The sequence below is a fragment of the Odocoileus virginianus genome, chromosome 33, assembly GCF_023699985.2.
Source record: "Odocoileus virginianus isolate 20LAN1187 ecotype Illinois chromosome 33, Ovbor_1.2, whole genome shotgun sequence".
Classification (NCBI taxonomy): domain Eukaryota; kingdom Metazoa; phylum Chordata; class Mammalia; order Artiodactyla; family Cervidae; genus Odocoileus; species Odocoileus virginianus.
This window is the reverse complement of record NC_069706.1, coordinates 19,393,995-19,408,568: the sequence shown is the minus strand read 5'-3', so window position 1 is coordinate 19,408,568 and position 14,574 is coordinate 19,393,995. Positions and strand designations below refer to the sequence as shown.

Genomic DNA, 14,574 nt, shown 5'->3' with positions numbered 1-14,574 from the left:
GCAACAACTTCCTGTGTGTGTGTTAGTCATTCAGTCATGTGTGACTCTTGAGGCCCCATGGAATGGGGTCTGTGTAGCCCGCCAGGCGGCTCTGCCCATGAGATTCTCCAGGCAAGAATACTGGAGTGGGTTGCCATTCCCTTCTCCAGAATAACTCCCTAGATGATGACAAAGCAACAAGATGGAAGAAACCTGGGCCTCTTGATGGCCTTTTGAGCTAGAGTTGCCTCTCCTCTCTGGACTTCCCACCTGGCCCTGGAGTATTACATATAATAGAAATAAGCTAAATTGTTTGAGCTGCTGTAATTTGAGGGGTCTTTGCTGAGAGACAGCAGCTCAGCCTACACCCTATACAGACACCATGTCTCCATCAAAAGTAGAAAAACAAAAGACAAAAGAGCTTATAGCACATTTCCAAAAACACTGGACAGAACATGTTTCTTTGTGGAAGTGAAGACTAGCTCTCCACCAGTTCTCCAACTCACCTGGCTCCTGAGTTTGCAACCCCTGGGCACTGAGAGAGGAACACGGGGGTGGGTCTCAGATACACACCTGCAGGCTGGGGATGGTGAAGGCAACGTGCCGTGAATTCAGATAGGCCAGGACTCTGTGCGACAGGTCCGCCGTCCACACGTGGGAGCTTCAGTGGAAGACAGACAGAGAAGGTCGTGATGACAGGTTCCGCTAGGATGGGTAGTCCCCCTGCTAGCTGAGAGCTCAGGGGACCACAGTTCAGAGAGGACAGTGGGAGTGGGCCAGGATGCTAGGAACTCTGTGCTTTGGAGGAAGGAGAGGTGTTGCCCTGACACAGTGTGGAGCAGTTTCCAGTACTAGGAAGCCACCGAAACACCAGTCTCTCAAAGACAATAGTCAGTTTCAGAGCTGTGTACCATATTCTAAATCCTCAGATTAACAATCCAGACAGATGGACTTGGACAGGTGTCCCTTCTCCAGGGGATCTTCCCAACCCAGGGATCAAAGATCAAACCCAGGTCTCCCTCACTGCAGGCGGATTCTTTACCAGCTTAGCCACCAGGGAAGCCCCCTGACTATGTTCAATTTACAAAGCAAACGCTGTATATATCATGAGAGGCTGGAATAGCAGAGTTAAGACTGTGGGCTCAAAACCTGGATTTGAATCCTGGCTCTACCACTCAACTGCGTGGACTCAAGCAATCTACTGTTTTCCTGTGCCCCAGTTTCCGTTTCTATGTAATATAGCTAACTGTGAGAATTAAATTTGTTCACACATGTAAAGTGCTAAAACATCGCCAAACACACAGAAAACACACACCTTCCTTCATAACAGCCAAAAATTGAAAACAACTCAGATGTCCAACAACAGGTGAAATGTTCAACAGGTGGTAATACCTATTTGATGGAATGCCACTCACTCAGAAAAGGGGAATGAGTGCAACTTTTGCTTCCAGCTGTTATGGAGTAACTGGCAGTGGATAAATTCTCCTGCCTTAAACAATTAGGAGGCCTTTTATAATCACATTCTCGTTATAGATAGATAGATAGGTGCTGCTAGATAAATGGAGAGTTAGAGACAGATAAAAAATTTTAGCCTGCAAGAATATATTCAATACTGTCAACTGGAGTTACCTTAGGGAGAAGAGTGTTTATGGGGATCTTTCACTTTAACATAATTGAGTGCTCCTGTCAAGGGCCCCAAGTCTCCCATCTGTCCTTCATAGTACTTGTCATATTAGAATTATTTGTTAATATTTACCTTGCCACAACACTATGCAGTGCCCTGCTCCACAGGGTGGTATCTAACAGCACACAAAGGGACAGTGAGGGACTTTCATGGTGGTCCAGTGGTTAAGACTCCCATAGCAGGTGGCATCAGTTCGATTCCTGGTCAGGGAACTAAGATCCCACATGCCACATGGTGTGACCAAATAAGATAAAATGATAGAGCATTCTAAAAAAATTAAGTGACAGTGAGCCCTGGGACCAGGCTGCTAGGTACATACCCCAGCTACACCACTTCCCAGCTTCGTGACCTTAAATCACCTCCTTGGGCCTCAGTTTCATTATTCTATCCAATGAGATAACAAAAGGACCTACCTGGGTGGGAGGAGGCGGAGGTTTGGGAGGATCATATGTGTTTTCTATGCATAAAGCACTTAGAACAGTACCTGCTACATAGTAAGCACTCAGTAAATGTGAGCTCTTCTGTTACAGCAGAGGGGGCCAAAATTGTATGAAACAAATATATCTGTTCTAAAACACTTGTGTACTGGATAAATTTTGGATAAATTATATAAACGAGTTTATAGTATTTTTTATAGTTAAGGGACTTCCATTAAGAAAATCTATTCCATCCCTCTCCCTCCCCTTTAGGATGAGTTACCTTTGAAACTGTATGAGATCCAGCAATGCTACAATGGAAATAAAATGAAAAGACAACTTAAAAGGGAATCATTCCAGAGAGATCACAGGCACCTCCTGTTTGAAATTCTTAGACGCAACAAGCAGGGACAGTGGGAACGTTACCATTCAGGTAGCTTCCATCTATTATTTCTTCCTAAAAGGCAAAAAGATAACATCAAGTATAACATCCACGCGTTGGCGGTTTCAGCAGAGGGGATGTTGTTTAGAAGAATATGGAATACTCACCGCCATCTTTTGCACCAACGGATGCAAATCTGCAACAAAGCCATTGAACGTATAAACAGAATTGAGAGGGATGACCTTCAAAAATACAGATGTGTTAAGAAAAGAGCCCCCAAAAAAGGTTAGTCATGAAGGAAATTTTTAGTGAATTTTTATTATACTTGTTCCAGGGTGAGGAAATCTTGGTTTGAAAAATCCTTTTGGAATAACCCTGAAAATTCTACATAAACAGGGACATACAGGGCACACAGGCGCGCACACGTCCCAGAACACTCTATAGCACCACATACCTGAACTGACCTAACCCCACTCCATTCCCTGAGATGCGTGGAAACCATGAGAGATGACCCCTCCCTCAAGACTTACCCTGCCGGGAGTCTGAAGCTCTGTAACTTGCCACTCCATGGCTCAGGAAAAGAAACAGCCAAAGAGAGCATCTCCGAGGTTCCTGTGACATTCTCCTGCAGTTAATTCAAGCACAGACAAGATTCAGGGTTGTATATTTTAAACATATTTAAGAATAATCAGAAGATAAGGGGAAAACAGAGCCAGAATCCCTTAAAGATTTTTTTAAAAATTCCATCCACCTTGCTCCATCTAAACTTCTTTGCTGGTATAAAACACAATCATCTCTCTCCTGAGTTATAATGGCCTGTTTATATCCTTACAACCACCTCTCATCCCCCTCCACTGAATAAAGAGGAGTGGTTAAAAGCATGGACTCTGTTATAGCTGACAAGGGACTTACATATAGAATGTAAAAAGAACTCTTACAATTCAGTAAGTAGAAGATGAACAAGCCAACGGGGAAAAAATATGAACCTAAACTTCATTAAAAAAAAAAAATACAAATGGCCAATAAGCACCTAAAGGACTGTCAGTATCATCCAGTTCAGTTAAGTCGCTAAGTCGTGTCCAACTCTTTGCAACCCCATGGACTGCAGCAGGCCAGGCAAATATTAGTTTTCAAGAACATGCTGTTGATAACTATGAGATACTGTAAGTGAGCCAGACCCTGTGGAGCCTTCCCAGAACAGACCCCCCTCCCCCAACCACCATGTCCTCTGCCTGCCTCTTGTGTAAAGAAAGACTTTAGCTTCCTAGGGCGTCCCCAAGTTCCAAAGAGTAAATTTAATTAGAGAAGTGAGAAAATGCAGAAAGGAAGAGAAACAGTCAAGCAAGACAAAATAATAATACTTTAGCCATTAAGCAGTGTCAAGGACCTTTAGTTTCTCCTCAAGGACTAAAGATGATATTCTGAGCCATGTCCTTCGAGCTGTTTTGTAGATACTAACGCCCCCAACAGATGGAAGAAGTTAACTGTACTCTGTCCCTGTGTGTGTGTGCATCCTCAGTTGCTTCAGTCATGTCCGACTCTTTGTGACCCCATGGATTGTAGTCTGCCAGGCTCCTTTGTCCATGGGATTTTCCAGGCAAGAATATTGGAGCAGATTGCTATGCCCTCCTCCAGGGGATCTTCCCGACCCAGGGATTGAATCCAGGTCTCCTGCGTCTTCTGCATCACAGGCAGTTTCTTTACTGCTGAGCCCCTGGGGAAGCCAGTATGCTGCCCACAAGCCCATAAACCCCAGACCAGTTGGAACCAGATGGTCACTCCCGATTACCTCACCAGCAACCAATCAGAAGAATGTCCATGAGCTGATCACCCCAAGCCCCTCCCCTTCCTTCACCCTGTCTTTAAAAACCTTTCCCTGAAAGACTCTGAGGAGTTGGGGGGCACCTTTTAAGCACTAGTTGCCCTGGACTCTTTGCTTTGTGCCCTGCAATAAACGCAACACTTTCCTTCACCACGACCTGGTGTCTGTAGATTGGCTTTACCATGTGCAAGCAAGTGGACCCAAATTTGGTGTGGTAACAATTTCATTACATATGCACTAGAATAGCTAAAAGTTAAAAAGATTAACAATACCAAGTGTTGACAATAATGTGGAGCAGTGTGAATTCATACACTGCTGATACAGCCACTTTAGAAAACTATTTGGCAGTGTCTGATAAAGTTAAGTATACAGTACTCTACAATCTAGGAATTCTACCCCTAGGTATTTACCCAAGAGAAACTGAAACATACGTCCATACAAAGATTTGTACAGTTCCATTCCAAAAATGAGAAACAACTCAAATGTTCGACAGTAGATGAAAGGTTAAACAAATACGGTATATTCACTCAGTGGAACACCACTCATCAATAAATAAGGAATGAGTTGGACTTTTGCTTCCAGCTATGATGGAGTAGTTGGCAGTAGATAAATTTCCTTGCCTTAAACAATTAGAAAACAAACAAAACAAACAAAAAAAAGGTTTTCAGATATCGGACAACAGGTAGAACAAGACTGAGACCCCTGAGAGAAGGGAAACTGTGAGAAAAGATGAAATATTTATTGGTTTCTGCCTCCAGTTCATGGAACAGGGCCACTAGACCCCTTGTAATTTCATAAATGATAAGAGCACAAGGAGCATGTCCTGTTCTAATCCTTGGTTTTTGATCCATCCCTGACACAGGGCTCCTAAGTCCTTGCAAATCCTTAAGTGATAAGAGAACTAGGAGTGGTGCAGCCACTCTGGAGAACAGTGTGGAGGTTCCTTAAAAAAAATAGAGCTACCCTGGATGACCAATACGGACCTACTATGTAGCACAGGGAACAGCAATCCTACTCCTGGGCATATACCCACAGAAAACCATAACAGGAAAAGATAATAGGCATCCCATTGTTCATTGTAGCACTATTTACATTCCATCCAGGACATGGAAGCAACCTCAGTCTCCATCAACAAATGAATGGATAAAGAAGATAATGGAAAATTACTCAGCCATAAACAAGAAGAATGAAATAATGCCATTTGCAACAACATGGATTGACCTAGAGACTGTTATACTGAATGAAGTAAGACAGACAAATATCACACGATATCATTTATATGCGGAATCTTAAAAAAAGACTACGAAAGAACTTGTCTAGAAAACAGAATCAGAGTTACAGCTATAGAAAATAAACGTATGGTTATGGGACAGGGGAGGGGAGGTGTAAATTGGAAGACTGGGCTGACATGTACACACTACTGTGTATAAGATAATAAGGATCTACTACATAGCACAGGGAACTCTACGCAATACTCTAATGATGTATACAGGAAAAGAATCTGAAAAAGAGAAGATAAGGGCTTCCCTGGTACCTACCTCATAGTGTCATATGAGGATAAAATTAGTTAATGAAGTAAATCACTTAGAACAATGCTTGGCACCAAGAAAGCCCTATATATGCATTTAGGAAATAAACAAGCCAGACTGATGTTTTCAAAATTCAAATAATGGGAAAGTCTGGAGAAAGAATGTTCCAGAAAAAGGGAATCAGACGTGTAAAGGCTGTGACGTTAGGAATGCAATTTACATGTTCAATAAGTCACACAAAGATGATAGCAGTAGGTGAGATTAGGTCATCGTAAGCACCTTGACTCCTACTTGGAGGAAGATGGGAGCCATTGAGGGATATTTGAATGAGAGCGGGCTTCCCTGGTGGTTCAGCAGTAAAGAATCCACCTGCAACGCAGGAGACACAGGAGACCTGGGTTCAATCCCTGGGTTGGGAAGATCCCCTGGAGAAAGAAATGGCAACCCACTCCAGTATACTTGCCTGGAAAATCCCATGGACAGACGAGGCTGGTGGGCTATAGTCCACGGGGTCACAAAGAATCAGACACGGCTGAATCAGACATGACTGAACACAGCACAGCCTGAGTGTGAAAGCCATGCTCTGACTTTTAAAACACTAGCCCTATAACCCCAATTGCTTGTTGAGAATACTCTGAACAAGGGCAACAGATAAAGCAGAGACCTAAGAGATGACTAGTGATGACTCAGTCACAGATGGCAGTGAGGGTGGGAAGAAGTGGGTGGGGATATTTTGAAGGGTTGTTGTAGTTCAGTCGCTCAGTCACGTCCAACTCTTTGCGACCCCATGGACTGCAGCACGCCAGACTTCCCTGTCCTTCACCATCTCCCGGAGATGCTCAAACTCATGTCCATTGAGTCGGTGATGCCATCCAACCATCCTGCCCTCTGTCGTCCCCTTTTCCTCCTGCCTTCAATCTTGCCCAGCATCAGAGTCTTCTCTAATGAGTCAGCTCTTGGCATCAGCTGGCCAAAGTACTGGAGCTTCAGCTTCAGCATCAGTCCTTCCAATTAATATTCAAGATCAATTTCCTTTAGGATGGACTGGCTTGATCTCCTTGCAGTCCAAGGGACTCTTTAGAGTCTTTTCCAACACCACAGTTCAAAAGCATCAATTCTTTGACACTCAGACTTTATGGTCCAACTCTCACATCCATATATGACTATTAGGAAAAACCATAGCTTTGACTATATGGACTTTTGTAGGCAAAGTGATGTCTCTGCTTTTTAATATGCTGTCTAGGTTTGTTATAAGGAGCAAGCGTCTTTTCATTTCATGGTTGCAGTCACCATCTGCAGCGATTTTGGAGCCCAAGAAAATAAAGCCTGTCACGGTTTCCATTGTTTCTCCATCTATTTGCCATTAAGTGATGGGCTCGGATGTCATGATCTTCATTTTTTTGAATGTTGAGTTTTAAGCCAGCTTTTTCACTTTCCTCTTTCACCTTCATCAAGAGGCTCTTTAATTCCTCTTTGCTTTCTGCCATAAGGGTGGTGGCATCTGCATATCTGAGGTTGCTGGTTTTTTGAAGGGTAGAGCCAATAAACTGAATGTGAGGAATAAAAGACAAGTCACAGACACCTCCAAGGATTTGGGCCTGAGCATCTAGAGAGATGGGAAATAGGAAAAAAGCACAGGAGCTGCAGATTTGAGGAAGATGCCCTGGAAATGTGGACAAGCTAAGCTTGAGATGACCATAAAATATCCAAGTGGACAAAGCAAGCAGGCAGTTTGGTGTTGCAGTCTGCAGTTAGAGCAGGGCTCAGACTGGAGCTATCTACACAGAGCAGTCAGCAGATACTTGAACCCAGGCCACTGGATGAGGTTACCAAGAAAATGAGCACAAGGGAGAACGTGGGTGAGCTTTAAGGACTGAGACCTGGGCGTTCCTTTGTTAAAATGTTAGGTAGACCAGGTGCAATCAGCAAACTCAAGACTGTAGGAAACTCCCCAGAATCAACAACCTAGTTTCTTCAGCAAATCCACTGCAAAGAGAGAGACAGACATAGACACAGACACACACACATGCACACAGAGGAAGGAACTAGGAATTTAAAAAACTTAGGAGCTATAACAATTACTCATAGCATATACACTTTCTTTGGATCCTAATTCAAGCAAACCATGAAAAACAAAAACTATGGGGCAACTGTGGAAACTTGCTCCCTGTCTGGATATTTGAACATTTTAAAGAATTACTATTAATGTTTTTAAGTCTGATAACAGAACTGTGGCTATATTTTTTAAGGAGTACTTATCTTTTAAAGGAGGGATGTTGGTTCACAATCTGACCCCCATACAGGTAGAATAAGGACAGACTGGAGAAAGCAGCAGCCCCTCCAGATTGGTAGATGGCAGGTGTAATAGCAAAGACACTTACTTACAATGCTTGTATTTTTTCTTGTTGTTGTTGTTATATTTTTTAAATATATTTTTTAATTTGTTTATTTTTTATTGCACTGGGTCTTCATTGCTGCCCAGGCTTGTCTTTAGTTGCCATTAGCAGGGATTTTACTCTTCCCTCCAGTATCCCAGCTTCTCATTGGGGTGGCTTCTCTTTTTGCAGAGCACCAGCTCTGCAGGCTTCAGTAGTAGCTGATCAAGGGCTCGATAGTTTTGGTTTCCAAGCACTAGAGCACAAATTCAATAGTGTGGCTTACTTGTTTCATGGCATGTGGGATCTTCCCAGGCCAGCGATCAAACCCACATCTCTTGCACTGGCAGGCAGATTCTTTACCACTGAGCCACCAGGGAAGCCTGTTGTTAAATGTTTTAATGAGGATTTTGTTTTGTTTTGTTAATTTTTTATTTTATATTGTATAGTTGACTTATAATTGTCAGGTTGGTTCTTCTTCCATGTTATTGTCTTATCATGCATGCACGCATGCAAAGTCGCTTCAGTCATGTCCTACTCTGTGCGACCCTATGGACAGCAGCCCACCAGGCTCCTCTGTCCATGGGATTCTCTAGGCAAGAATATTGGAGTGGGTTGCCATTTCCTTCTCCCATGTCTTATAGTAGCAAAGAGTTGAAAGGACAGACCAGTTACACCTCAAACAGCCAAGATTTACTGGGCATGCTGTAAGCAGTACATTCCCCAGGCATGTGAGCGGACCAACACCTGACCCGCCTTGGAGTGACCCTGTCTCATTTTGGCTTCCCTCTTTTATCCCTTGTTCCCGCCCCTGAGCAGGTTCTTGGGCCCTGATTGGCTATGCCCTATGCAAATAGAGAAATTGCACTGTTCCTGGGACCTGATTGGTTACATGCAAGACCAATCAGAGAAGAGGGTGTGTTTTCCCACCCGAGGTTCTTAGTCCCTTGGGAAGCTTCCCCCTTTTGTTTTTTTTCTAGCGGCTGCTTCCTCTGACCGCCATCTTGGACATTGTTTCCGTATTCTAACTACCAAGCACAATGTGTTAGTTTCAGGTGTACAACAAAGTAATTCAGTTATACGTATACATATACCCATTCTTTTTCGGATTCTCTTCTCATAAAAGTTATTAGAGAATATTGAGTAGAGTTCCCTGTGCTATAAAGCAGGCTTGTCTTGAAAGGCCCCAAGATGAGTTGATTTCCACCCTCGCCTCCCCAGAATCTGCAAAGTTTACATAGAGGACTTAACCGATCTCGGTCAAGTCCAGGTGGTCTCAGCAACACATTGCTCTCTCAAGGTTACCTCCCTGAAAAAAACGCTCCCCTGGTGGGAACAGTGGGCAGAACATACATTCCAAGGATGAGGGAGGGGTGAGGAGACTCTGATTGCTCTGGTCCAGCTTGAAGGTCAATGGGTGGTCACATCCTCTCCATGACCTCCTTCAAGGAGTTCAGTTCAGTTCAGTCGCTCAGTCGTGTCTGACTCTTTGCGACCCCATGAATCACACCACGCCAGGCCTTCCTGTCCATCACAAACTTCCAGAGTTTACTCAAACTCGTGTCCCTGGAGTCGGTGATGCCATCCAGCCATCTCATCCTCTGTCTTACCCTTCTCCTCCTGCCCCCAATCCCTCCCAGCATCAGGGTCTTTTCCAATCAGTCAACTCTTCGCATGAGGTGGCCAAAGTATTGGAGTTTCAGCTTCAGCATCAGTCCTTCCAATGAACACCCAGGACTGATTTCCTTTAGGATGGACCGGTTGGATCTCCTTGCAGTCCAAGGGACTCTCAAGAGTCTTCTCCAACACCACAGTTCAAAAGCATCAAGGGCTTAGATAACTACAACCCAAGGGCCAAGTTCACAGGTTACCTGGTCTTGCAGGCTCATGAGATATAAATGGTTTTTACGTTTTTAAACAGTTTCAAAAAATCAAAAGAACAATATGTCTGGACACATGAAAATTTCATGTATGCAATTTAAATATTAGTGTCCATAAATACAGTTGTATTAGACGACGACCACTCCACTCACTTAAGTATCGTCTATGGCTGCCTTCACGCTACAAAGGCAAAGCTGGGAAGTTGCAACAGAGGCTGCATGGCCCCGAAAAGCTGAAAATACTCTCCAAGCCTTTACTGGAAAAAGTTTGCCAAGCCTACTCTAGAGCTACATTCTTATATACTTACAGAAGAAATGTGATGTTTGAGATGGTTTCAACATAATACAGGAGGGAGAAAGTAAGTATGAAGGAAACAAGTTGAGAACTGAAGCTGAAGCCCACTATATTCCTGTATCTACTTTTGTATGGGTTCGAAATTCTCCGCATACAAAACATAAATTATTTTTTAAAAGAAAAACAAAATAAAAGAAACTGTTTTTATTTTTTAAAAAGGGTGGAGAGATGTGGAGGAACTGGGAAAGGGTTCTGAAAGGAGTGACCAGAGGCTGGTAGGAAAGCAGGTGACTCCTAGGCAGCTCACAACCCAATCTCCAGATGCCACTGTCTCAGGAACTTAAAAGGAGCCCCACAATGCACAGCCATGGTTTCTTGAGATTACTTTATAGGTGCCCCAACATCCTCTAATACAGATTTCCCTGCTATTGTCTGAATTGTTATGCAAATAGATTCTCTATCCCCCCCAAGGGGACTTCCACAACCGGTTTTGGGAACAGTTACGCTCATTTTACTGCTCAGGGCAAAAACAAACTGAAATTTTGGAAACCTCCAGACACGGAAGGCAGAGCATTCTAACAGATTCTGAGTGAACCTGATCTCAAAGCACTTAGTAGACGCCTTCGGCCCCATCAATCCCACTGGTGGGGATGTTCAGCTCACCTAAGAGCTCTTACTGGCTTTGAGACTTTGGGGAACCTTTGTCTCTTTTTTTCTCCCTTTCCTTTGGTCAGCTGCCCTGGGGCATTGGCCTCATTCACAATTCTCCAGTTTCCCAGACAATGAGGCTTCTTGTGCTTATTGCTGCAGTCTCCCTATTAATTCTACAAGGGGTTTACAATTACTGAAACAGAAGCTCCACTTTCTGCTGCACATTAAGTCTTCGTTCCAACGAAATCCCAGTCCAAAGCCAGGATGGGATTTGATTTTTAATTAAAAGTCCCTCAGGTCACTCTCAGGAGCTTGGCCAAGAGGATTAAAAGGACTGAGCTTGGCAATGGTGATTTGGGGGTCGATAGCTTTCTCCATGCATCCAGGCCCCTCCCCACCCAAAGGCCTGCAGATGGGCGAAAATCAGGCAGGCAAGGACTGCTTTGAAGGAACTCAAAATGAAACCAGTAACAGTAACCACAAACCTGAACTGAATGTGGGTTCTTAAAAACCTTGACCATCAGGGTTTCCTGGGACTGAGGGATTCCGCTTTAAGACCTGGAAAGTTGTAGGCAAACCGGGATGAGCTGGTCATTCAATGAATGAGAGACATTTTGCAAAGATGCTGGGAGGTTCTCCCAATGCTGGGGCATACCGTCCCAGACACAAACCAACAATTCACAATTACATGGAGTTTTACTGTCTGCAAAGCAGTACCATTTAAGGTCCATATCATGGATACAAACATACAGGTCTACAGGTACTAACCTGGAGATTTTCTACCGAAAGCAAAAAAATAACCCAGAAGACCATATTCATTACTATTAATGCAAAGTGGTATAACTTGTCTGGTTTGTAGGATACCATGCTATTTGAACTGGATTTGGATTTCATTTTGAACTGTGGTACTGGAACGGCCCGATCCCTTGAGTTCTACTCAAGGGAATGTGTGCTTTCTTTCCAGACTAGAGGCATCAGGCCTGAGTGCTGCTCCCAGCTCTGTCCCTAACGGTGAGACTCTGGCCTGTCATTCTCCTCCCTCTCTTTGAGTCTTAGGAGAGCAAAATGGAAGGCTTGGGATTCTGCAATAGAAGGAGAGACAGGAAGATGCTGTCTCACTGGGCATCCTCTATCTGCTGGACCAATTCATTTGCTCGGTCCACCAGACCTGAGGGTTTATTTGGTCTCACCAGTGAGTTCAGCAGACACATAGAACTCACAGAGTGAGCAAATGGCAGAAGGGGGGCCCAGACACAGGGCTGCCCGACTCCTTAGTAATCATAATTGTAGCGACCACTGAGTGAGTGAGAATGAAGCATGCACCCCTCCACACACACTGCCTCACTTAGTCCTTGCAGGATCTTTGAGGCAAATATTACTGTTATTTCTATTTCACAGACAAGGAAATGGGTTTTAAAAGGTCGAGTGGCCTGCCGAGAATCACGCAACTATTAGGTGGCAGGGCCAGGTCCCGAACCCTGAACTAAATGATCCCAAACCCTTAGTAGGTCTGCTCTCCAGGCCCTGCTCAGTGGCTCTGAACCTGAACTCCAGATGGCCAGGGCCACCTCAGGGCTAGAAGCCCCAGTTTTCATTTCACTGATTACAGCTGTGTGCTCTTTAACACACTCCTTGACCTGGCTGGGCTTACGATTCCTTCTCTGTACAATGCAGGTGGCGATGATACCTCACAAAGACAGGGGTTTCCCTGGTGGCTCAGATGGCGAAGAATCTGCCTGCAATGCAGGAGACCCAGGTTTGATCCCTGGATGAGGAAGAGCCCCAGGAGGAGGGCATGGCAACCCACTTCAGTATTCTTGCCTGGAGAATCCCACAGATAGAGGAGCTTGGCGGGCTTCAGTCCAAGGGGTCCCAGAGAGTTGGACACGACTGAAACTGCTAAGCAGGCACAAAGGCTGTGTAAAGGTGTTTTTTAAAGTTCATAAAAAATAAAATAAAATAAGGTTCATCAATTTTTCCAATGCATAATGGGTGCTGTTTGCTTTACCTGAATATTCTCATTTCTTGCTCACAACAGCCATGAAATATAATTTGAAATATATGTAAAGAAATTTCCTTGTATGTAAAATATGTAAAAAGAAACAAAGAACAAAAAAACTGACCCCAGCGCTGGCACATATAAACACTGGACAAATAGTAGCTATTATTACTGATGCTACTGCTGTTGCTGCTGATATTATCATGACTAAGTCGCTGCCCTCATGGCTGCTCTTATTAACTGGGTTCGGATCCCTTTCTTAGAAATTTCCTCCCCTCCCCTCCCATGGACGCCCCCTCCCCACGAGCCCCTCAAGTCGCCCAATCTCTCTCTGCCCACTCTCCTTTCTCCCTCTGGCCCCCGCCGCCCTCCTTGTACCTTGGGCCCCTTCTCCAGGCAGCCCCCCGCGCACCCCAGCGCCCGAGCAGCGCCCGCCCGCGTCCCGGGCGACGGGCCCCGCGGAGGCCTCGTCCCTGCCGCCCGCGCCTCACCTGCGGTGCCCGGCTCCGCTGCTCCGAGTCCAGCGCGCGGGCGGTCCCTGCGGCGGCCGGAGTGGAGACCCGGGCACGGAGCGCCGTGGCGGTCGCAGGCCCGCAGCTGCAAGACTCCGACAAAAGCGCGCTCTCTCCCTCGCCCCTCTCCGAAACAGCGGCGAGGAAAGACGCCGAAGAGCTCTCCAAACACATCCACCAATTGCGTGTAGGGATTTTATTTGGATCAGAATTCAAACAAACTATTTTTAAAATGATGGAACAATCGGAGCAATGTGGTCGCTGGAGGTTTACTGGTTAGTTTTTTTACGTGTGACAACTGTAATGTGGCTCTTTTTTTAGAGTCTTTATATTTTGCAGATACATATTTTCAAAGCTGAAACATGATGTCTGGGACTTGCTTGGAAATAACGGCGACCAAAGAGTGGCAGGCATCTGGGTGAAACAAGACTGGTCCTGTGTTGATACTAGCTGCCTCCTGAGCAGAGGTTATTATTATCTATTTTCTTCTTTTTCATGTGCTTGGAATTTTCCATAATACAACGGTAAAAAACAAAAGAACTGTAAAGATATTTAGACACCTTGTTCAGTAAATGTGACCAAATTTATATAAAGGGGAAAAAAATCCTCAGAAGTTAAAAAAAAAGTTTGTGCACCAAAATATTTAATGCAGCAGCACTGCATGTAAATACAAAAGGAGAGGCAGGTAGGAAAAGATCCAACTCGTGTTCCCATTAAGGAAACGGTTACATGAACTATATATACTACATCAACTTCATGGATTATACAGCCATTTAAATGGGCAGGAACAAAGACTGTGTAACAGACACACAAGGAAATAATTTTATATCTAAAAATGTCAAACATGAAGTCATATGTGTTTATGTAAGGGCTTCCCAGGTGGCTCGGTGATAATGAATCTGGCTGCCACTGCAGGAGACACAGGTTCCATCCCTGGGTTGGGTAGATCCCCTGGAGGAGGAAATGGCAACCCACTCCAGCAATCTTGCCTGGAAAATTCCATGGACAGAGGAGCCTGGAAGGCTACAGTCCATGGGGTTGCAAAGAGTC

The 14,574-nt window shown here is 44.6% G+C and overlaps 1 protein-coding gene across 1 annotated transcript in view; it reads right to left on the bottom strand.

Moving 5' to 3' along the window:
* OTOA (otoancorin) overlaps positions 1–13,587 on the bottom strand; it is an 80,745-nt gene extending 67,158 nt beyond the window's left edge. The window contains exons 1-6 of the mRNA XM_070461021.1: positions 13,504–13,587; positions 2,992–3,086; positions 2,629–2,657; positions 2,506–2,536; positions 2,363–2,390; positions 553–640 (exon numbers count right to left, since the gene is read on the bottom strand). Of these exons, the coding sequence (XP_070317122.1) occupies positions 553–640; positions 2,363–2,390; positions 2,506–2,536; positions 2,629–2,657; positions 2,992–3,082 (267 nt within the window). The 5' untranslated portion in view covers positions 3,083–3,086; positions 13,504–13,587. The remainder of the gene's footprint in view (positions 1–552; positions 641–2,362; positions 2,391–2,505; positions 2,537–2,628; positions 2,658–2,991; positions 3,087–13,503) is intronic.
* Between the last annotated feature and the right edge of the window lie 987 nt (positions 13,588–14,574).